Source organism: Pipistrellus hanaki (assembly GCF_964339955.1).
Source record: "Pipistrellus hanaki genome assembly, chromosome: 2".
In the NCBI taxonomy this organism is placed as follows: Eukaryota; Metazoa; Chordata; class Mammalia; order Chiroptera; family Vespertilionidae; genus Pipistrellus; species Pipistrellus hanaki.
Window position 1 is genome coordinate 44,482,302 of NC_140504.1, and position 24,125 is coordinate 44,506,426.

At 35.1% G+C, this 24,125-nt stretch overlaps 1 protein-coding gene across 4 annotated transcripts in view; it reads left to right on the forward strand.

Moving 5' to 3' along the window:
• Positions 1-15,130, forward strand: part of IL1RAP (interleukin 1 receptor accessory protein) — a 155,517-nt gene extending 140,387 nt beyond the window's left edge. For 2 of the 4 annotated variants that reach the window (XM_084872577.1, XM_084872578.1), the window contains exons 9-11: positions 2,299-2,448; positions 3,634-3,777; positions 13,785-15,130. In XM_084872577.1, coding sequence (XP_084728703.1) covers positions 2,299-2,448; positions 3,634-3,777; positions 13,785-14,503 — 1,013 coding nt within the window. In that variant the 3' untranslated portion in view covers positions 14,504-15,130. Of the gene's footprint in view, positions 1-2,298; positions 2,449-3,633; positions 3,778-6,341; positions 9,703-13,784 lie in introns of those variants that run through there. The other 2 variants (XM_084872579.1, XM_084872580.1) reach the window with 2 other exon arrangements.
• The last annotated feature ends 8,995 nt before the right edge of the window (positions 15,131-24,125 follow it).

Sequence of the window (24,125 nt, forward strand, 5' to 3'; positions counted from 1 at the left end):
AGATGGCAGAGGGAAATTTATGAGAGTAATTGAACTCTTGATCATTAAGCAATGTGTCTATTGATATTTAATTTTTTAAATTGTTGATTGATTTGAGAAAAAGAGAGATCTCTCAAAAGAGAGAGAAAAACATTAATTTGTTTTCCCACTTATTTGTGCATTTATTGGTTGATTCTTGTATGTACCCTGACCTGGAATTGAATCCACAACCTTGGTATATCCGGACAATGCTCTAACCAACTGAGCTACCCAGCTAGGGCTGATATCTATTAATGCTTGAAAAAAACCGTTTCAGGTAACTGCATCCACTGACCTCTTTTTTCTTTTTTTCTTTTTCTTCCTATTATAAAATGTCGACCCAGAGGCAGCCAAAATAACTGAACAAATAATGAAGATGACAGTGGGAATTACCCCAGTGTGCTGTTAACATAACATGTACTCAGAAATACCTAGGACACAGCAATTTTCATGCCAGCTATCCAAATTGAACTTAGTAAATTCTCAACAACTGCACTGACATAGCACCTGGCATTTATAATGGAGTTTTCTTATTTTAAAGCACCATTATTTATGGAACGCATGCAAACGTACTCCATAATAATTCTACATTGCTGAGTTCCAGGCTATACCTGCCACAGGATTAGTATGCTGAGTTTAGGATAATGAACTTAAAACTATGATTTGCCCTTTAATTAGAGAACTTCAGGCTGAGCTCCAAGCTGCTTTCCATTTCCCCTTAAGATAAGATACTTATTTTAAAAGAGACCTTTGCACTAATATATGACCACTAATTGAACTTCCAGTAGTGTTGTGCAAAGATCTCTGGATTTAGAGTCAGGGAGCCTTAATAATTCCAGCTGTGAAGGAGAGGTTCATTAGCAGGATGGTGAGATCAGTCATCTTTGAGCAATTAAACATTGTAATTGGTGTTTGCTGAGACGAGATATAATAGAATTTTGTTCACAGCTAGAATTATTGAGGCTCCTTGACTCCAAATTCTGAGATCTTTCTACAACACTATTGTGAAGTTGTACCCACTAAACTACACATTTAGATGACTAAATATGTAGTTTATTGGGGACTGGGAGAGAGTGCAAAAGCAAACTACACACAAATTGCAATACAATAAAATCTGTTCTGCCCTAGCTGGCTTGGTTCAGTGGATAGAGCATTAGTCTGTGTACTGAAGGGTCCCAGGTTCGATTCCAGTCAAAGGCACATGCCCAGGTTGTGGGCTCAATCTCCAGTAGAGGGCGTGCAAGAGGCAGCCAATTAATGATTTTCTCTCATCATTGATGTTTCTATCTCTCTCTTCCTCTTCCTTCCTCTCTAAAATCAATAAAAAAAATATATTTTTTTTAAATCTGTCCATACCTTAATATTGCAAGTCAGACTTTGGACTGTGTATCCTAGAACTGTAGACCTAAGAGATACTTTCAGAGCCACATACACTGACTGAGCATTTGGTGCATACCCACTGTTTCCGCTCAATGAAAATAAAATTTTGGAGGCCTATTTCCAAATATAAAGGAGAGGGAATTAAATTTCTTCCATATGGCATTGGACAAGAGGATAAAATTAAGACAAATGGAAGGAAACACATGAAGATTTTGTTCCATTTAACTGCTCCAACAATTAAAACTCTACCAGCATCATGGGTGATCCCGGTAATAATAAATTTTTTATCTCAAGAGAAGGGAAAAGTAGAGGATGAATTATACTTTTTGAAAATATTTTTGAGTCTGGTTGGTATGGCTCAATGGTTGAGCATCTACTCATGAATCAAGAGATCACTATTCAAATTCCTTGTTGTGGGCTTGATCTCCAATATGGGTGTGTAGGTGGCAGCCTATAGATTTTTCTCTACACAGATGTTGCTATCTCTGTTCCTCTCCCTTTCTCTCTCTCTAAAAATCATCAAAAACACATTTTCAAAAACATATTTAAGGAAGTCTGTCATTCAATTGTAAATTGAATTAGATAACCTCTAAATCCTTCCCAAAGGAAAAGATTCTGTATATCATAAATCTATTGAAATCATCTAATGGTTAAAAATGCCTTCTATGCCAATAACTGGAAACAAAAAGATAAATATTACACATGTAGTATTAAAACATAGTGGCTGACCCATACCATATTATCTCTGCTTGTTCACACACACACACACACACACACACACACACACACACACACATCAGGTGCCTGGCTCAGCTGCTTGGCTTATCCAACTAATTGCAGGATGATGGGTTACTCTGATCACCACATAGACATCAATTGTTTCTTTGTTGTTTACTCCAGTGATCGCTCCAAGATACACAGTGGAACTGGCCTGTGGGTTTGGAGTCACAGTCCTGCTCATGGTGATTCTCATTGTTGTTTACCATGTTTACTGGCTGGAGATGGTGCTGTTTTACCGAGCTCATTTTGGAACAGATGAAACCATTTTAGGTGAGTAACGGGAGTTTGATATAAATCTCTTCTAGTGTCATCTTTATAAAATATGCTGGCCCGATAAAATCTAGATTTTCCTGGAACATTTAATCGCACTACCTTTTGTTTCAGCCCTTACTACTGAGAATCTTTCTAATATTATTATTTTTCCAAAATGGAACATAGTCTAGATTGGCACTGTCCACATAGAACTATAATTCAAGTCACAAATGTCATTGAGATTTTTTAGTTGTCATATTAAGAAAGGGAAAGTGATTTTAATGATGTAGCTTTTTAACTTAAGATGTTCAAAATATTAACATTTTAGCTGGTAATTAATATTAAGTTAATAGAGATATTTTAGGTACTAAAAAATCTTCAAACTTTAGTATGTAGTGAATCTTATACTTACAGTGCATCTCAGTTCAGATCAGCTGCATTTCAAGTGCTCAGTATCTGCTTTGGTTGTGGCTATTGTCTTGGACAACGCAGGTCCACACTCTGTACTCAGGGCTGATTCATGCACCAGAAGCATCAGAATCACATGGGAACTTATTGAAAGCAGCATCTTAAACCAAACCCTTAATCTGAATTAGAATCTATATTTTAACACTATTCCTAAGTTGTTCATGCACTCATTGAAGTTTAAGCAATATTGTTCTGGTGTGTAATTTCCTGGTGACAGTAAGTTTGTGGCAGGGTCACAGAACCTATGTTTTTAATAAGAGATGATTTTTATAATTAGGCAACATTGGGAAAGATTGGTTTATTGAACCTACATATATTTTTAATTATAGTTATTTTCAGATGTAATTGGACCATTTCTAAAAGGTTTGCTCATTTTATAATTCTAGCATGTTAGTGAGTGATAGACTAGGACAGTAGACATCTTCTGCATGGTATTAATTGCCAGCACCTATGATTGACTGTTTACTTTCTGGTTCTGTTAATTCACAATTGAATGAGCCAAGTCTCACTGATTGTCCACCATAGAAACTGAACTCAGTAAGAGGAGAGTAGAAGACACATCAGATAAAACTTATTAATTACACCTTAAAATAACCATTTTACCTAGAAAAAAAAATCACACTGAAATTTGTCAGATAATTCATACATGTAAAAAAAATGAGAATGCCTAATTTGCAAAAGTTGGATTTAAGAAAACTTTCCTAATTTTTATTGTATCTGTGTTCTTTTTTCTAGATGGGAAGGAATATGATATTTATGTATCATATGCAAGGAATGCTGAAGAAGAAGAATTTGTATTGCTGACCCTCCGTGGAGTTTTGGAGAATGAATTTGGATATAAGCTGTGCATCTTTGACAGAGACAGTCTGCCTGGGGGAAGTAGGTATTCAGATGAGTATAAGTGGTGCTGCCCTACAAGCCAAAGGGGATCATTAGCTATAGATCATGGATGATAATTTTGGCACTATGAGCTTTATGTTGGCATTTTGGACTTTTAATGTCCAATTGTGTCCTGTAGTAGGCAAAGAGAATCTCTAGGAATAAACTTCATCACAAGATGTAGACTATTCAAATGCAGTTTATGGTATAAAATACCCCCCCTTCTAAGCTTTAAAAACTTGAATTCAGAAAAGTTTGGATGCATAGTGGATTGGAGGTCTATAAAATGTCATAGGTTTAAACATTCTTTTTACTCACATTTAAGTTTTTAGCTAGTCTGCATTAATTTTCCCAGAAGTTTTCTACAAAGACTGAGTTTAAACAGTTTTATAAAGACTAAGGTTTACCCAATTTAACAAAAAACTGCATTGCAAAATAGAGTGCATGGAATTTTTCTTTATATTACTCACTGATAATAATTAGAATATTTCCCTTTGGCATTTGCTAATTTCCTTGTCCTCACTTTTGTTTTCCAGCAAATCATCACCACTCAAATTCTCCTTTCCCTTGGGTCAGTTTCTTCCTTCCCATCAGCTTATATGTTTCAGATAGTTTAAAATTTTACAAAAGTCTGATGTATTCTAGTAGGTTAAAAAAAAAAAGAAACTTCAATTGCTGAATGTTTTAACATAAAAGTAGATCTCTAATTTTCAGGTCCACCCAGTAACATACAAGGTGATGGTTCATTTGAGTCTGTTTTATAAATACATAATGGCATCCATAAACCCACTATTTATATTTGTACTGTTAGAATGTATGCCATGTCTCTAACATTCAGTACAACAAACTAATTTTCTCCCCCTAAAAAATACTGTTTACATTAACCACTTCACATGTTTGTTTTTGTTTAATGTCATATGGATAATTGTGAATAGCCTCAATTTAAGCCTCATACAGAACAGACTTGTTTATTCTCATGTTGAAATAGCTGGATCACTTATCTCCTAAATCATCACCCAAAAGTCCATCTTGCTTGTGTTCTGCAGTAGACATCTCTCTTAGTATAATTTTGCCAGAAAGTGAGGGCTTGATTATATGGTTACAGGATAAATTCCACTCATTTTAAGACTTAAAATTCTAAATCATTTACTCTCCCATTTGTTCATTTATGCAGTGCAGCTGTTCAACAAATATTTATCTATTGTGTAAAAAAATTATACAAAGATTCACAGTATAAGAACAACGTAAGACCCTCCAATAGGGGTTGATAGTTCTTTGAAGAATTCAAGTTCTACGTAGTTACTCTTGCATCCTGCTTTGATGGTTGATCCTGGTAACCATTCATGTTTTCCCTGCTCTTCTTTTTGAGACATCTTTGCCTGTGGGCCTCTCACCATGCCTACGCATGGTCCGCCTCCAGCAACACTACTTGGAAAAGACAATTGCTTATTCCTAGATTCTCCTCCAGGTTGTTCATGCTATTTTAATAGAAAGTTTCCCCCCACTGCCTCTTTTTCTATGAAGATTAAGGAATAAAATGATGGCTTAGGAAAATATGGTAAGTCACGAAATAGTTTTCCACAACACTAGTGCCTTCCCTGGAGTTGACTCCTATCTAAACCCCAGGTAAAGAGTTATACTGTCTTTGGTAAGCAAGCTCAAGTTGGATTATTCTCAAGAATTTAGTGACAGGAACTTCTCAAAGCCCCTGACAACAAAATAAAATTAAAGGTGCATTTCCATTTTCTTGCTCTCCCTTCTTCTCTGACCTGAAGAAAGCATTTGCCTGGTGTGAAGGCAGACAGATCAGCCAGCAGCTGCTGAAACACATGGCTTCCTCATAATGATAGGAGTTGAAGCAGAAAGATCCAGGGATTAATTTAGCCCCTGAGCAGAAAGTAGAATAGAAAGCTGAGCTGGGGCTGGGGCGGGGGGGTGGGGGGGTGTGATGCCAGCCAAAATGCCATTACATTGGCTAGATGTTTTTTAAAGTTTTTATTGGAATGACATTCTAGTTGGGGTGTGTTTGATAATAGAGAGGGACCTTTAAAAAAAAATGAAGATTCTTGCTCTTGCTGTTATATATCTGTGAAGATGAATTTCCATGATTTTTTTTCTCTCGTGTATATATTACTGAATGCTCATGGACTCTGGAAGGTTGATGCATGGATATCTGTGGGGAGAAGGCTCAGGAGCTGCTTTGGATAGGACACAACATGCCACATGGCTTGAAAAAAATTTTTCAGTACCACCATTATATTCCTTGATGTCCCAACTAATACTTTTAAAAACCAACATCATGGAAGCACATTGTCTTCAGTTCTGTGTGGAATTCTTTTGGGGTTGGAATGTGTGCGTATAGTTTCTATTCTTCCTGAGGAGAGTGGCATTTAGTGAGCAGTGTGAAAGCATCTAAGTATGAGGTTGTTCAAAGTGTTCTTGGTCAGCAGTTTCAACTCCATTCTCAGGCTGATGCCCTAAGCTTCCAACCTTTGCTCCTCCATCCCCATGCTTTTTGGGGAGTTCTTGGCCAACACTAATCCCCATGGTGTTTTCTTTCCCAGTTGTCACAGATGAGACCTTGAGCTTCATTCAAAAAAGCAGACGCCTCCTGGTTGTCCTAAGCCCCAACTACGTGCTCCAGGGAACCCAAGCCCTCCTGGAGCTCAAGGCTGGCCTAGAAAACATGGCCTCTCGGGGAAACATCAACGTCATTTTAGTACAGTACAAAGCTGTAAAGGAGACGAAGGTGAAAGAGCTGAAGAGGGCTAAGACGGTGCTCACGGTCATTAAATGGAAAGGGGAGAAATCCAAGTATCCACAGGGCAGGTTCTGGAAGCAGCTGCAGGTGGCCATGCCAGTGAAGAAAAGTTCCAGGTGGTCTAGAAGTGGAGAGCAGGGTCTCTCCTATTCATCTTTGAAAAATGTATGAAAGGGACAATGAAAGTGGTAAACAGAGCCCAGGGTACCCCAGGAAGGAAGAAACCTTCTTGACACCCAATGTATTGTTTCGTGGACAGAAAACAATTCTATGGAAGCCTCCCTATAGGGATAAATTTAGGGTGACTGGTTGTATTTCCTCAGGCAATACTAAGATTTAGAATGATCATGCCACCAGTCTGTTACCAGTGTCCAATGACACTATGTTCTCTATGTTCTTTGCAGGTAAAGACTTGGCTGATGTGAATTTTTTATTCTGCATCTTCTATCCATGTTTCTCTCTCTCTCTCTCTCTCTCTCTCTCTCTCTCTCTCTCTCTCTCTCTCTCTCTCTCTCTCTCTCTCTCTCTCTCTCTCTCATTATAGGGCTGCCTTTGCCTATAGTTCGAAAGAGCCCTTAAAGATAAGTCATCTGTTAATAGGGTCATTATGAGTTTCCAAGTATAGTTTTCTTCTTCTTTTATTATTTCTCATCTATTAAAAAGATAATCAGTGTCTAAATATACTTTAGCTGGATAAGGATATCTTTTGCTCATTCTGCTGTACCACAACCTTCACAGTAAGACTGACACCTACTTGGATGATACAAAGCAGTATTACTGAAAATTATTCTTATAATTGATTTGAATATTCTTATAATTGATTAAAAATTGCCTGCATTTTCTCCTATTATATCCTTAACTGTCCTCTATCTCAGGTAATTGATGGTATGTTTTTCAGTTTGAAAAATATAAATTTTTTATTATAGTAAACTTCTGAATATTTGTAGGTCAACCCATGTTTATCATTCCATCTTCCCTCTCTACTGTAATTTGCTTATATTGGACACCTGGAGTTTACAGGTGGTTCCACATTTGGTTCAGTCTGATAGGAAGCTTTTCCTAATGGTGCTAATAGAGTGAGATAATGGCAAATTTCTTTGAGGGCATTAGCAGAGTAGGGTGTTTGGCCTACTCTGTTCTATATCTGTGAAAATGAATTTCCATGATTTTTTACTCTCTAGTGTATATATTACTGAATGCTCATGAAAATGAATTTCCGTGATTTTAATATCAGCCTTATTAATGTGAATATTATGAAAGTGATTTCTCATCACTTATTTCTTTCTTCTAATTTTAAAGTGTGGAAGTCAAATTTAGTGACCTTGAGAGCTGCTTTTAGCATTAATACTCTAAAAGCATTAACTGAAGCCTTCATTGTCCCTATTTTATTCACTCACTCCAAACAAGTAAGCTGAAAGATCACTGTCGATGTAACTTGTTTTAGTTTGTTTTTTTGTAAAGTTTCACTGTTTTAAGACTTGGAAAAGTGAAAACTTAGTCTAGAGTTTACAAGTAAAATATAAATACATATATATGTGCATATATTTATATATATATACACATAAAATTATATACATAAGTGTATCTAAATTGCATATAGATACACATGAATTATATATGCATATATACCTGCATGAATTATATTTTCATGTATACATATACATACATGTATATACACATATATATTCATATTACTTTAGTTATTATCACAGTACTACAAGCTACTGGAATTATTGTCCAGTTTTTAAATTGGTTTTAATGTAATGCTTTTGTGTTAGTGTTTTCTACAAATTAACATTATTTGTGATTTCACAGATTGTAAGTGGTAGCTGTTGTTAGTTCTTGCCTTTCCTAAATTAGTGTGCATAATTTACTCCTGCTAGAGCTGGGTTCAGTGGAATCTGTTGTGCACAGATCTTCCATGGTCACTGCTAAGCAATAGCATTATTTGATCATCTGGCATTATTTGATCATCTACTATGTTTGAGGCACATATATTTAACAACTAAGCTATGTGAATCTTAGTGCTCAACTACTGGAGAAATAAATCTCTGTTTGACTATTGAGTAATAAAAAAAAAAGAAAAGAGAAAAAGCCTATAAATGAGCCTGAGTATCCTATGAAACACCATTACTCATAATTTAAGGAAATCCTTATTCAGTAGTATGAGTGTTATTAAGCAATTCTAAAACCATCTCTTATTTTTAAAGTCCTTTAACAGATTTCTTTATAGAGGAGTCATTGGTTATTTTAGTAATAAAAGCATAGATTTTTTACTATAAAACTGTTCTAGAAGTCATTCTGGAATCTAACATTTTTAGCCTTATTAATGCTTTTCTTGCTAAAAACCACAATTACTCCTCCTATTAATCCTTCATTCACAAAACCAGGGAGACTTGACTCCAGATAAGCTTTGTATTTCAAATTCTTGCATTAGCTTTAGGTAAATGGGGAGGGGGGGGGGCAATCCCATCACCAAGGGTCAATTCTCTTGCCAATACTGCATTCTTTTTGCACTTTTGAATTTAATATTTATCCCAACTGCTGTTCTGTGCCCCTAGAAGCATCTTGACATTTCCCCCCTATTTATATTCTTATCTTTGGTACTGAGCTTTTCTAAATGCTAAAATTAAAAGCATCTCAAATTTCCATGATGTGTCTCATTCCAAGATAATTTTTCAAGATTTTTTTGTTTGTTTTTTATGTCCCACAAGATGCCTAATACAGAATATTTAAATGAGTTGGGGAATCATAATTTAGAGAGCAGGAAGAATTTTCATTCTCATGTTAAACCAAAATAAAACGTGTCCCTAAGGTTATAAAAAACCTTAATGGTTTCAGATATAGAATGTAAAGACCTTCTGCACCCAAGTTAACAAAGGACCAGGATGTAGAATATCTAATTACACAATAGTATAAAATTTATTTAATTCTGTTCTGTATTATAGCTTAGATGATTCTCCAGGATTCTAATAAATAAGCATTCCACTGTGTTGGGGAGCTAAAAGTATCACTCCACTTGTTAATTATACATTTTCTTTCCATAGGTTTTAAGATTTTAAGATTACCTTTTTATTTTATTCATAAACTTTTGTATTTTCCATTTTTATTTGATTTGTAAATTTGTTTATTTTAAAAATAAACCATTTATTTTCAGCTTTGAATTTTATTTTGTGCATGTGTTTTATGTCTTTCTTTTCATATTTGGGCATTAATAAATGAGAATAAAAATAATGATACATGTAAAAATTATATATTACACAATTAGGTTTCTCTTTTGAGAGAAATATGAAAAAAGGGAATTTCATCTCAAGGAATTTTTTTTACATGTGAATAAAAGAGTTACTTAAGTAAAATGCATGACACTAATATTCTAGGTGTGTGTGTGTGTATGTGTGTGTATGCGTGTGTGTGCCTATGTTTAGATAGCCATAGATACAGGAAAAAAAGAGGCAAGAGAGGAATAGGGAGGAGGGAGAAAGAAGTTTTTCCAAAACAAAACACAGTCTGTTATTTTTTGTTCAACTTTGAACTTGGGTAGTTTATAGAAATATCTTACCTTTTATAGACTTTAATGCAACCCCTTGTTTTATAATGAAATAAGTTAATTGATACTATGAACTTAGTTAATAGAAGATACCTTGCATGAATGAATCAAAAATTCATTTATATAGCATTTCAAATCAGATAAATATTTGGAAATGTATTTTCTTTTGAGTTAATAATATTAAATTCATAAAAACAAGGAAGCCTTCTTATTATAAATTGTTTTCCTATTCACTTATTCTAAGGATATTTATTGAGTTCTTATAAATAAACTGGTTAGATGAGTAAACATTTTTCTACTGAAAATGTTTTCACTTTCAAAACTATCTCTAAAGACTTAGGATCAATGGATGGGGATTATATGGAAGCAGACTTCTACTCAATTGGGAAATGACTTAACAGCAGAATTGAACAGTAATATATTTCACTATCTTTGGAGAGGCCTTGCCCCCATTACTAGAGGTGTACAAGCAGAAACTTAATGAATCATATAATATTTGGTCTTTCCTCATTAGATTAAGTGATGATGAGTCTGAAGTTTCTTCCAACCTTGGACATATTAAATGATCTCCTAGGACATAGTGGTGACTAGTTTCAATAACAACAGTGTCCGTATTAGTAGTTTGGTTATTGCAGTTACCTGGTTATTCCTTGTTAATAACACTCAAGTACTTTATTCAGTCATTCACTGTTGTCAGTAGGTCTTTGACACAAGTAAAGTCACAACACGATACTATTCAACAATTAGCCTGTCTTATTTCTCTGTTTCTACCCAAGAGATAGCAAGTACTTTTAACAATGGGCTAGGACAGTGGTTGGCAAACTCGTTAGTCAACAGAGCCAAATGTCAACAGTACAATGATTGAAATTTTTTAAACTTCTTCTAATGCCACTTCTTCAAAATAGATTCGCCCAGGCCTTGGTATTTTGTGAAAGAACCACACTCAAGGGGCCAAAGAGCCGCATGTGGCTCGCGAGCCACAGTTTGTTCACCACAGGAAGATTAAGTGTTTCAATAACATTCTTTATCCACCTGTATTTAAAACTGAATAGAAATAATTTTTTAAATTTATGATTCATAAATTCACATACTAAGATGATTCTATAGAGTTACCATCAAAAATTGATTCAGATTCAATTAACATCAGTCCGTACCTTATTTTAATATTGTTTTTGGTAGAAATTTACATTTTGGTATCTTTAATTTGTTTAACAATTTTCCAAATATGGTCTCACTTTATGTATTTTATAGATGGATAAATTCATAATTAAAGATATTAAGATAAAAACAGATAATTGGAGAGATCAATATTTAAATTCAGATCTATCTTCTAAATTAGGTGTCCCTCACCCCATATTTCATTACACTTCAAGTTTTAAGAAAGAGAGAGAGAGAGAGAGAGAGAGAGAGAGAGAGAGAGAGAGAGAAAGTTGTTACTGTTTCATACACCTATAACCTAGCCAAAGAACAAAATTGCAGCCCTAGTTTAATAGTAGGGGAATTTCAGAGAGGCTATGAATTTTACCAGCAGGAATCTTCTTCCTTGACGAATTCTAGTCCAGAAAATTATTTGAAAACCAATCTACTATCACACAAAAAGCCAATCTCATCATCCTACAGACACAATTTTTTTTTTGAGCCAAACAGAATAAAGACCTAATTTACAACTTCCTCTCCAATAATCTTCAGCATTAAAATAAAAATAATTTGCATCCTCAGACAGGAAGTATTGACAAACTGTAAGATGCCATAAAGGATACAGCTTCTTTTAAAGTACCTTGTGAAGAGATCTAGGTACAGATAGCCCAACCCCCACCTGAGAAGCATCGCCTACAGCCATTCCTCAAAGTCTGGAATATCACCATGCATATCTATTTCTTTAGTATTTCCCTCTTTCAAACAGAAATCCCACACTTTTCAGGTAATAATAATAATTTTTTAAAAGCCACACACTTTCTCTTTTAGAGGATCTATGATACTGTTTTGTTTTCAACAGTTGGATTCCCAGCGGCCACTTTGAAGTGTGACACACACACACACACACAAACGCACGCATGCACGCACGCACATACACTCACGATTGGAGTGCACAAGTTTTTTGTGATGAAGAACTATCCATGTTGTTTTAAAGGTATATTGTATTTATCAAGATAGAGAAGAAGCAGTAGACATCCTACTCTCATAGTGTCAGGTTTATGAAAGGTGGGCTACATAAGATTCTGAGCAGAACTAGACAGAACAAAGGTGTTTACAAAACATGCCTGCATGTGCACATGGCCTTTGAAGATAAGTGATAGATTTTTCTTACAAGATTGAAACAAGAATTCTCAAAACACTCTGCTCTCTTGATAAATCCAGTTCAAAGGTCTTAAAAATTACTATTCCAATTTCCCTTCAAAATCATGTTAAATTCACTAATTGAAAAGAAATAATCTGGGGGGAAAAAAAACAAAAAAAAACCCCATAGCTCCTTCGTTCCTGTCAAATTCATGATGATCAATTTCACTGCAAACTTTAAAGCTTAGCTTCACAAACTAAAATGTCTCTCCATGATTATTTCACCCCTGGCCCCTAACACAGGTACTCAACATGTCGGTACCACCTGTTTTCAGAGTTGTCAATGGCTGTGATTTATATATTTGGAATTCCTTTCCTTCAGAAAATAACATTGTTTATGCTCTTAAATCTAACAGTGAGTTAAGCATTGCATTTATCTCAAGAATTTTTCTATTGGGATCTGTTCAAATCCACCTCGCTAACTATTAGAATTGAATGCTTTGCCAGAAAACTTAATTAAGACTGGTTCTTACCTATTGTCAGTGTTCTTACCCCTTTAATTTATTGTTAAACCACACACACACACACACACACACTCACACACACACATTTTTAAAAAAGGAAATTGGGTTGACAACAAGGTCTGTACTAAAGACTATCTGATGTATCAAAAATATTAAGTATCAAGATATATAACTGTATGAATCTTTTTTTTAATATATTTTTATTGATTTTGTACAGAGAGGAAGGGAGAGAGATAGAGAGTTAGAAACATCGATGAGAGAGAGTCATCGATCAGCTGCCTCTTGCACACCCCCTACTGGGGATCTGCCCGCAACCAAGGTACATGCCCTTGACCGGAATCGAACCCGGGTCCCTTCAGTCCCCAAGCCGACGCTCTATCCATTGAGCCAAACCGGTCTCAGCTATAACTGTATGAATCTTAGAAGATGGTAATTCACTTTGCTCTTTAGGGATCAAATTATGTCTGGATCACTGTGTTCAGTCCTGTTCAAGATACTATTCTTAAGAAACACATAAATAAACTGAATATTATACAAAGGGAAATGCTAAAAGTAGGGAACAGACTTGATACCATGTCAAATGAGTAATAAGGTAAAAATCTTGAAGTTATTTTACCTAGGTATGAGAATAAAATACAGTGAGATCACAATAGTTGCAATATTTCAAATATTTAGGGATGCTGATCTAGTACCACCAGATAACAGTGATAGTGAAGAATATTTCAAACCAGGAAATATTTTACAAACAGAGCTGAAATGAGTTTCTAGTTTTAGAAGTGGTTAATTTCTCATCTTTGAAGATTTATTCATTGCTTGTCCTTTGTAGGAGAGACAATGATGGGCTGAAACGTGTATATGTCTTCACTAGGCATTATGCTATCCTTCCATTTTCCTGTAGATACGGTGGAAGCAGTTTTTGACTTCATTCAGAGGAGCCGAAGGATGATTGTTGTCCTGAGCCCAGACTATGTGACAGAAAAGAGCATCAGCATGCTGGAATTTAAACTGGGTGTCATGTGCCAGAACTCCATTGCCACCAAGCTCATTGTGGTTGAGTATCGTCCCCTTGAGCATCCACACCCAGGCATCCTGCAGCTGAAGGAGTCTGTGTCTTTTGTGAGCTGGAAAGGAGAAAAATCCAAACATTCTGGCTCTAAATTCTGGAAGGCGTTGCGGTTAGCTCTTCCCCTGAGAAGTCTGAGTGCCAGCTCTGGCTGGAATGAGAGCTGTTCTTCTCAGTCTGACATCAGTCTGGACCATGTTCAAAGGCGAAGAAGTCGTTTGAAAGAGCCCCCAGAACTCCAAAGCTCAGGGAGGGCTGCAGGTGCCTCTCCTGCCTTGGGCACAATGTCTAAACACAGAGGAAAACCTTCTGCAGCCTGTCGCTGCTGTGTCACCTACTGTGAAGGCGAGAGTCACCTTAGGAGCAAGAGCCGGGCAGAGATCCACACGCAGCCGCAATGGGAGACACACCTCTGTAAGCCTGCTCCCCGAGAGTCAGAAACTCAATGGATACAAAATAGTACCCGATTGGAAAGCCCTGTTCCCCAGATCTCAGCCCTTGCTCTTCACCATTTCACGGATTTATCTAATAACAATGACTTTTATATCTTATAATTATCACGTGGTGGGTGGTGGCTGCTGCCTCTACCAGCTCTTTTTTGTATCATGAAACCATGGGAATAATTGACATTTTTATCAACTAATGGACTAGCAGATTGTGTTCCCCCTTTATTGATTTATAAACTATTTATTTCTAGGAGACAAAAGACCTGAAGAACCTGCATCCAGAATTATTGCCTCTAATGGCCTCAGAAGAGCACACTCTTCTTGGCCCCTAGAAGGTCAGTATGTGCAAGTCACCTAAAGTCATCCCTGTCCTCCCACAATGGTTTGAAACTGAACAAAGAATTTAAATGTTTTCCTTGAGCTTGTTGATCAACCTCACATGTTATGAGTCAGTCAGGTGTACTTGGGCCGTAACACTACACACACACACACATATATATATATATATATATATATATATATATATATATATATATCCAAAGGAGCATTATGGAAAGGGGTTTATTCTAGTGGAAGCTGTAGGACTAAGGGCAACAGAAAACCTATAACACATTTTTCCTGGGAGAACCAAACATACCCACACAGGGATGCATGGTGTTCTCTGTCTCACTGTAAACTAGTGTTCTCTAAACTGCCTCAAGTTGTTAGCATCAATAAAGTTATATTTTTATGTGATTTCATTTGTACTAAGATGTTTTTACCCCCTTTTCTCTCTCTTCTCTACTTTTTATGGCTTTTGAATTCATATGTGAAGAGTATTCATTCCATTTCAGGAAATCAAGCTTTGGTTTAGATGTTAGGAAAGCTGAGATATCTCTTCAGTTTCTTTCTAATATATATTAGGGGATATCTGATAAAGGGCCAAAAGAAAGTGAGAAAATGTTTCAAATGAAATAGAAGTTTACACACAAAAAAATCTCATTATATTTTTAGAACTGATAGCAGAAAAAAGTATTCAGTATTGTTAGGGGTTTAGTGTAGACTTTTGTGCATGAAACCCTTCTTTCCATTCAGGATTCTGAGAAGGGGTCATCAACTTAAGTGCCTACAATAATCAGAAGGTAAGAAAAAGAAAAAAGAAGCCATATATAAACATGATATACATACTCTTCACGAAGGGCACATATATAGAGACATAGGTACAGTTACGTGGTTCTTCACTCTAAACACTATAAAACAATTGTAGGAGGTATATAGTAGTTGACACACCAGTCAAGGAGAAAATATAGATTATTGGTTATGTAGATAATTGAAGAGAATTTGTGGATTTTTTTTAAAGGGAGTGGCCTTTACTAAGCCCCATATTCATTTTGTCCTTGACTTACCAGATTGCTGGCAGATAGTTGTTTTTTAAGAAAAATCTAAAAGTTCAGAATTTTATGTAATTTCTTATTTATGAGATGGCTTAAACTTTTTAAATATTTTTATTAATTTCAGAGAGGAAGAGAGAGAGAGAGACAGAGGAGAGAGAGAGAGAGAGAGAGAGAGAGAGAGAGAGAGAGAGAGAGAGAGAGAGAGAGAGACATTAATGATGTGAGAGGAGAATCATTGATTGGCTGCCTCCTGCATGCCCCCCATTGGGGACCCAGCCCGCAATCTTCGGCATGTGCTGTTGACTGGAATTGAACCTGGGACCCTCTGGTCTGTAGGCCAACACTCTAGCCACTGAGCAAACTGGCCAGGGCCTTGAGATGGCTTAAACTTTAAAATAAATAAATAAATAAATAAATAAATAAATAAATAAATAAATAAATAACAAAGAACCAACCAAAATACATGAACACATATTCAGCCTGAGGTCCAATAGTTTGTAATTAAAGAACTACAATATTCACCCAAAAAATTAAATCCAAATGCACTGGCAATCCTAGATAAGAGAAAAGAGAAGCAAACAATAAGAGGTCTTTATTTTCTTCCTAAATTGAAAATATCTGAACCCTCAGAATAGGACTGATCTAACCTACCAGTCCTTTGAAAATACTGTGCCTTCCATTTACTCTGTAGAGGTTTCCTGTCTGGTGAGTCTATCCTAAGAAAATTCAAAGCACAATCTACTCCTCCTGAAAAGAAACAGAATAGAAAGTGTATAGTCTTTATTAGTCTAAGTACTAGTGAGCTATGGCCCAATAAGAATCAGGCCTTACATTCTCCTATTTTGAATGAAGGGTGGAGAAAAAAAAACAGCAAGCTTTATCTCCATACTTCTCTTAGAGAGAAAAGCATATCTCTTCTCTGATGAAACAAAAACTGTTAGGTCCTTTTCCTGTTCAAACGAAAAAAGATGAAACAATAAGGACCCTGCAGAGTAAATGTGACTACTCATGGAACTTATAATGAAAAATGACAGGTCACTCTAATACCTAGCAGGTAATGATTGAAGAACAACCCATTTTATATGCTTTATTCCTTCTTGAAGACATTGATCCATCTTTGATGTGTGTTCAAGGATCTTCACTTAGAAGGCAGCAGTTTCTCTCCAAATCTGTGAATAATGGGTAAGGAAAGTGACTCCATATCCTAAGAAGGAAGAGAATGTTTTTATCCATAATCAGTCTTATTTCTGAACTAGAAACTCCGTACACAAAATTCATGCACTAGTACGGTCTTTAGTGGCTGCCTGCTGCAGGCTGCCAGCTGCAGGCTGCTGACCAGGGCCTCCCTCCCTTCCCTACACTTGCCCTGCCCCCTGTTCAAACTCCCAGATGAACTCCTAGTTCAGGGGACAATTTGCATACTATACTTTTATTATATAGGATTGTTTTTTAGTGAATAAAAATAAATTAAAAGACTATTGGCAGAGGTATGAAAATGAAACATGAGCTCTTATGAACAAGTAGTGATATAATTGTGGTGTCCTCAGTATAAGTACAGTGTAAGCAGTAAAAAGTCATGCTTTTTGGCATTAACTATACAGAGATAAAAAAATATAACAGACCATGCTTTTATTTCATAAACAAAGTCCAGAAAGTTATGTTATTAGTAGCTTACCCAATATTCAACAATTGAATGGAGTATTCAGTGCCATATATTTCAGTGAGGCAAATGGTAATAAAATAAAATTTCCTCATGGGTCATATATATTTATAATTGAAATAGGATTGTAAGTTAAATAGATATTATTTACATAGAAAGATTACCTATTTAGGGGCACACGTTTTCAGTCAAGTAGAGATGAATGTGAGTCCCACTTCTCTCCTAACAGTTTGACTATGGGCTATCTGGACCTTAATCTCCTGCTAGCTAAAATGAAGATATTATTGTTAACCTTACTGAGATTTGTGGGCATTAAAAATATAATGCATGTAAGTGCTTAGCACTGTACCTGGCACATTGTAATTGCACAGTAAGTGTTGGCCAATACTATATCACTTTCATGGATTCATAAATTTACCTTTGCATGATAATTTATGGCTTAGAAATTGATTTTATATACATCACTATTTTTTTTTTACTCTAACAAAATGCATAAAAGCTGTATAGAACAGGAACTTATTTTCCAAGTTAAGTGATTTTTCTAATGACTGCCAATTAGTGACATGGTTGGGCTTCTAATCTAAGCATATTACACCTCATCTGGTGCCAATTCTAGAATTACTCCTGTAAGATTCAAATGGAAGTATTTCTATTACTAAGACACCTAATTAGAACTAGTTAATCTGAACTATTATGCATTCAGATAAAAATGGCAGTTAATGTAAACCCACACATAAAATGCCATATTTATTTTCTGATGTGTTTTCTGGCCCTGTCATATTAGGATTTTATATAATTCAATTTTTAAAGATTGTAACATTTGTTTAAGCAATTAAAAGTAGAGTCATTTTGTGTGTGTGTGTGTGTGTGTGTGTGTGTGTGTGTGTGTGTATTCTGGGCTCTCTGCTCATGCTATATAACTTTTATCCCAAAATAAATAACTTGTATTTCTCTTAAGGGAAAATAAAAATGTGTTCACCATTTTCCTTGAAAAACAAATTTAATATTTTAGCAGCTATGATTTATACTGTGAGTTTCAGTTATCTCCTCTTACAACTAGTAAAAACTATAGTAATAATATATCTTTTTATAGTGTGAAGAGTTGAAGAAGTTTATAAAACTAATGTTCCTGAACTAATGTTCATGCCAAAGTCAGGAATAATAAATTGGACTAATCATAAAAATATTCGCAGAAGGACAAATAATCCCTTTGGCAATGGTTTCAAACTTTCATGTGTCTAAGATTCATTTGGGGCTATCTTACAATGAAGACCCCAGGGCAAGTCCCTCCCCCAAAAGTGCTGATTTATTAGTTACTAGAGATTATCTAGAAGTTTGCATTTTAATATTATGTCCTTGATAATTTTGATAAGATATTCCATGGGTCAAACGTCTACTTCTGAAAAGTTTTTAAAACTTTTCTCCATTTTAAAATATTATTATTCACATTATAAAAGAATAAAGGCTTTAAGAAGCCTGGTCCAAGGTTTTTAAAGTGTATTCCATTATGCATCCATATCAGACCCATTTTGGGTTTATACTGAAATGCATATGTATTGACCCCATGAAAGATTAACTAAATGATAATCTCTAGAGTGGGACAGATTTACACTAGAAATAAACTTTCCAGGTGATTCTAATGCATAAAAGGTTTAAGAACTATTAATTTTTATTTCTCTTTAACTCCTCTTTTACCCTTGTAGGCTCTGATTTTCTCCAGCCAAGGAGGACTACAAATCATCCCTTTAACAAGATTTTTACAGGCAATAGAGATGAAAATATAGGGCATATTTAGCCCTTGGAATTGCTTCAGCACAAGGAGACAGTTGAATAAAGAGTGCTTAGTAGAGTATATTTTTAATATGAAACATCAAACACTGAATTCTGGAACCTGGTAGAATTATAATCATCATATGCGTTACTCAGAATCAGATAAGCTATCTTATACTAACAAAGAACCCCAATATTTCAGTAGCTACATATAACAAGATATTTCTTTTTATGCTACATGTCCAGCATATGGGGATTACTTTTCGGTAGCTTTGCGGTCTGAAATGTGTGGCTTCCTGCTATTCTATGCTTCAGCCTAAATATTACACTTATTAGTCTCACTTGCAATTAATTCATTTTCCAAAACCATCTATGAGTACTAATCTAGTCATGGGAATTTTCCTATGCTGCTGGGAAGAAAAATTGAACTAGAACTTGGAATACACAATATTGTCTTTTTCTAAGGATGAGATGTTAGATTGCCTGAAGTGGCAAGAGACATTCAGAGATAAGTCACATTATTATAATAAAGGAATAGAAGAACTTTGCTGCCAACAACCCAGTACAGTTTGCCAAAGTATCACATTATGTAGTTGAGAAATGGAAAGAAAAAAAAGGTGTACAGAAGAGTAGACCATGTATATAAATATTCCCTAAAGAAAAGTTGTTGAAAAAATGCATACCAATAATAACAGTTTCTGGGTAAGAGGAAGCATTTTTTAAAATTAGAAAGTTTCTGTATTCAGTTCATTTCCAATCAGTTACTGTAATTAGTTCTCTAAGAAAGTGATGCTCAAACTATCTGCCAATGAGCCATTTTACTTTTGAATATCCAGGAAGCCTCCCTCAGAAGATTACAGACATTTAGAACACAGCCAAGCATGTAACACGCTCATTTGAAAGTATCACTTGATCCATTTATCTGAAGAGCTAAATCGGAAACTCACACTGAACATGCTAAAACTCAGATGAAGAATGAGCCCAGTGCTGCTGTGCATATTATGAAGTCTGCTGCTATCTATGCATCTGCTCTCTTTATTATTTGAATCCTTTGTTTATATTAAAGATTTGAGTTTTTATATGACTTCGTTAATGTTGTGCAGTATCAATTGATCATGAGGAAAACTCTGTTTGGGTTGGTGAAGATCGTTGCTTATGGAACCATGATCATTATTAATAAGCTTAAATGCTGAACAAAAAATAAATGTTATTTCCTAAGGTAGCAATGAGATAATTAACACACTCAAAATTCTTTAGACAATAATTTATAAAGTTTTTCCTTTGGGCCACTCAAAACATTTAAAAATATTTAAATGGGAAGACTAGCTCTTTGAAATGGGCTACTGGTAAAAAAATCAGAAAGATTACAAATACTGAACTCAGATAGTGAGCTATTTTTATTCTGCTGTAGGTGATAGGAATTTCAATACTTCATTGCTTTATTGGAAGAAAAAAAACAAAAAAAAATCAAAATCAAATATGATATGTATTTGTTTTTCATTTAAGACACAAAGTTATTCATAATGACTTATTGATTTTTCTATTGCCAAAAACTGTGCCACATACTTGCAATTAATTTATAATTTAGAACCATGTTTTGAAAAGTCTTTCACAAGCTTTTCTTAACCAGAACTGGACATCGTATTTTTAAAATATTGCACATATTTGGGGCACACTCCAATTAATAAATCTCCCCAAATTGTTCAGATGTGTAATCATGTAAAGGATTACTGCCTTAAGTACCCTTTTAGTATTTGCAGATGCTTCAATGAAAAATATCAAAGGTGACATTGCACATTTGAAGGAAAAAAGTAAAAACAAATTCTAGACTTCTTTTAAAAATATATATATATTTTTTACAGAGAGGAAGAGAGAGATATAGAGAGTTAGAAACATCAATGAGAGAAATACATCGATCAGCTGCCTCTTGCACACTCCCCACTGGGGATATGCCCACAACCAAGATACATGCCCTTGACTGGAATCAAACCCAGGACCTTTCAGTGTGAGGCTGATGCTCTATCCACTGAGCCAAACCGGTTTCAGGTAGACTTTTTTTATGAAGTGAAAAACTTAAAACTCATTATCAGATACTGGGATTTGAGCCCTGTATTTTTACATCTTATTTTAAAATGAATATATGATAAACACATACAAATAATAAATTATAAAAATAATGTAGTTACTCAATTGCCTAGCCAAAAGAGACTAGAACCATAATATTTATTACATCCATGGTAGCAGTCATTTAAAATAGGATAAAGTGTTAAAAGTATAACAATTTGTCTGTATGCAAAGACAATTAGATGATTTTTTTAGAAGAACTAAAAGAAAAAAGGAGAGAATAAACAAGCCCATTTATTAATTTACAAACCTCAGTAATGTAAAAGAGAAAGAAGGCATGTAAAAATTCTCAAATATTAGACTATACAGCTAAAATGTGGGTGAGTGCCAGAGTTTGGGAATAAAATAGTATGATTATTTCTATTATAAAGACTCTTAGTATAATGAGGAAATATTATATTAGAGTTAGAAGACCTGAATTGAAGTATCCGTTCTTTTATTTACTGTGTAACTTTCAATTAGACGTTTTTTTTTTCTCTCAAGTTCTCAATTTATTCATCTATAAAATGGGAATAATATCATATCTACCTCATTGGATTGTTATAAAGATAAAATTATATAATAAATGTGAAACTCTAAAATCTGTAAATTAATGCTTGGTAATGGTATCATTAATATAATTTTTATGTTATCAAAGAAAGCTGGAGGAGGGGGAGGGCCAAGAGAAATTTCTTAGCTTACTGATTACTGGGGTAATGATTTCTAGAACATCTGGTCTAACTACAATTTTTAATAACCTAACCTTTAAGAAAAAGACAATATAAGGCTAAAGATTTTTTTAAAATCATATACTCTGAAAGAATAAAAAGTAGAAAAATAACTTTTTGTTTTGTATTGCCATATAACAAATTATCCCATAGTAACTTATATAAGCACTGAATATTTTACATTTTCTGTGGGTCAGAAATTTGGAAGAGACTTAATTGTGTAGTTCTGGCTAAGAGTGACTCTTGGGGTTGCTATCAAACTGTTGGCCAAGGCTATAGTCCTCTGAAGGCTTGACTGGGCCTACAAGATCCATTCAATGTTCAGGCTCCTGGAAGTTGGTAGGAACTCTCAATCCCTTGTCATATAGACCTATCAATAGGGCTAGTTAAATATCTCAGAATATATTAGTAGTCTCTTCCCAGAGCAGGAGATGGGAGAGAGAGAAAAAGAGAAGAGAGAGAGAGAGAGAGAGAGAGAGAGAGAGAGAGAGAGAGAGAGAGAGAGAGAGAGATCAAAATGAAAGCCTCCATGCCTTCCATAGCCTAGTCTCCAAAGTGGCATATCATTACTTGTGCAATATTCTTTTTTCCCCCCATTTTTTTATTAAGGTATTATATGTGTACGTATCTTACCATTGCCTACCCACCCCACTCCCATACATGCCTTCACCCCCCAGACTTTTGCATTCATTTCATTGGTTATGCTTATATGCATGCATACAAGTCCTTCAGTTGATCTCTTATCTACCCCACCTCTCCCTAACCCCTAACCTTCCTGCTGTAATTTGACAGTCTGTTTGATCTTTTACTGCCTCTGTATCTATCTTTTTTCATCAGTTTATAATGTTCTTTATTATCCATAAATAAGTGAGACTATATGGTATTTTTCTATCATTGACTGGCTTATTTCACTTAGCATAATGTTCTCTAATTCCATACAGGTTTCTGCAAATGGTAAGAATTTCTTTTTTTTTTTTTTAATAGCAGCATAGTATTCCATTGTGTAGATGTACCATAGTTTTCTGATCCAGTCATCCGTTCTTGGGCACCTAGGCTGTTTCCAAATTTTAGGTATTGTAAATTGTGCTGCTATGAACATAGAGGTGCATATATCCTTTCTGATTGGTGTTTCCAGTTTCTTAGGATATATTTTTAGGAGTGGGATTACTGGGTCAAATGGGAGTTCCATTTTTAGTTTTTTGAGGTAACTCCAAACTGTTCTCCACAGTGGCTGCACCAGTCTGCATTCCCACCAGCAATGCATGAGGGTTCCTTTTTCTCTGCATCATCAGCAACACTTGCCCTTTGTTGATTTGTTGATAATAGCCATTCTGACAGGTGTGAGGTGGTACCACATTGTCCTTTTGATTTGCATCTCTTAGATAATTAGTGACTTTGAGCATATTTTCCTGTGTTTCTTGGCCTTTCTCTTCTTTCTAAAAGATTCTACTTAGGTCTGTTGCCCATTTTTTTTTATTGGATCATTCATCTTCCTTTTATTAAGTTGTATAAGTTGCTTGTAGATGTTGGAGATTAAACCTTTACCAGTGATGACATTTGCAAATATGTTCTCCCATACAGTGGGCTTTCTTGTTGTTTTGTTGATGGTTTATTTTGCTGTGAAAAAGCTTTTTATTTTGATATAGTCCTGTTTGATTATTTTCTCTTTAGCTTCCACTGCCCTGGGAGCAGTATCAGTGAAGAAATTCTTTTGGCATATGTCTGAGATTTTGCTGCCTATGGATTTCTCTAGTATTTTTATGGTTTCCCATCTTATGTTTGAGTCCTGTATCCATTTTCAGTTTATTTTTGTGTATGGTGTAAGTTGGCGATCTAGTTTCATTTTTTTTTTTGCATATATCTGTCCAATTTTCCCAACACCATTTATTGAAGAGACTGTCTTGATTCCATTATATGTTCATGCCTCCTTTGTCAAATGTTAATTGAGCATAGTGATTTGGGTCAATATCTGGATTCTCAATTCTACTTCATTGGTCTATAAGGCTGTTCTTGTGTACTTGTGCAATATTCTATTGGGGGTTCAGCTCTATATTTTGAATGGATAAGTAGCAAATGACTGTGGACATCTTTGAAAG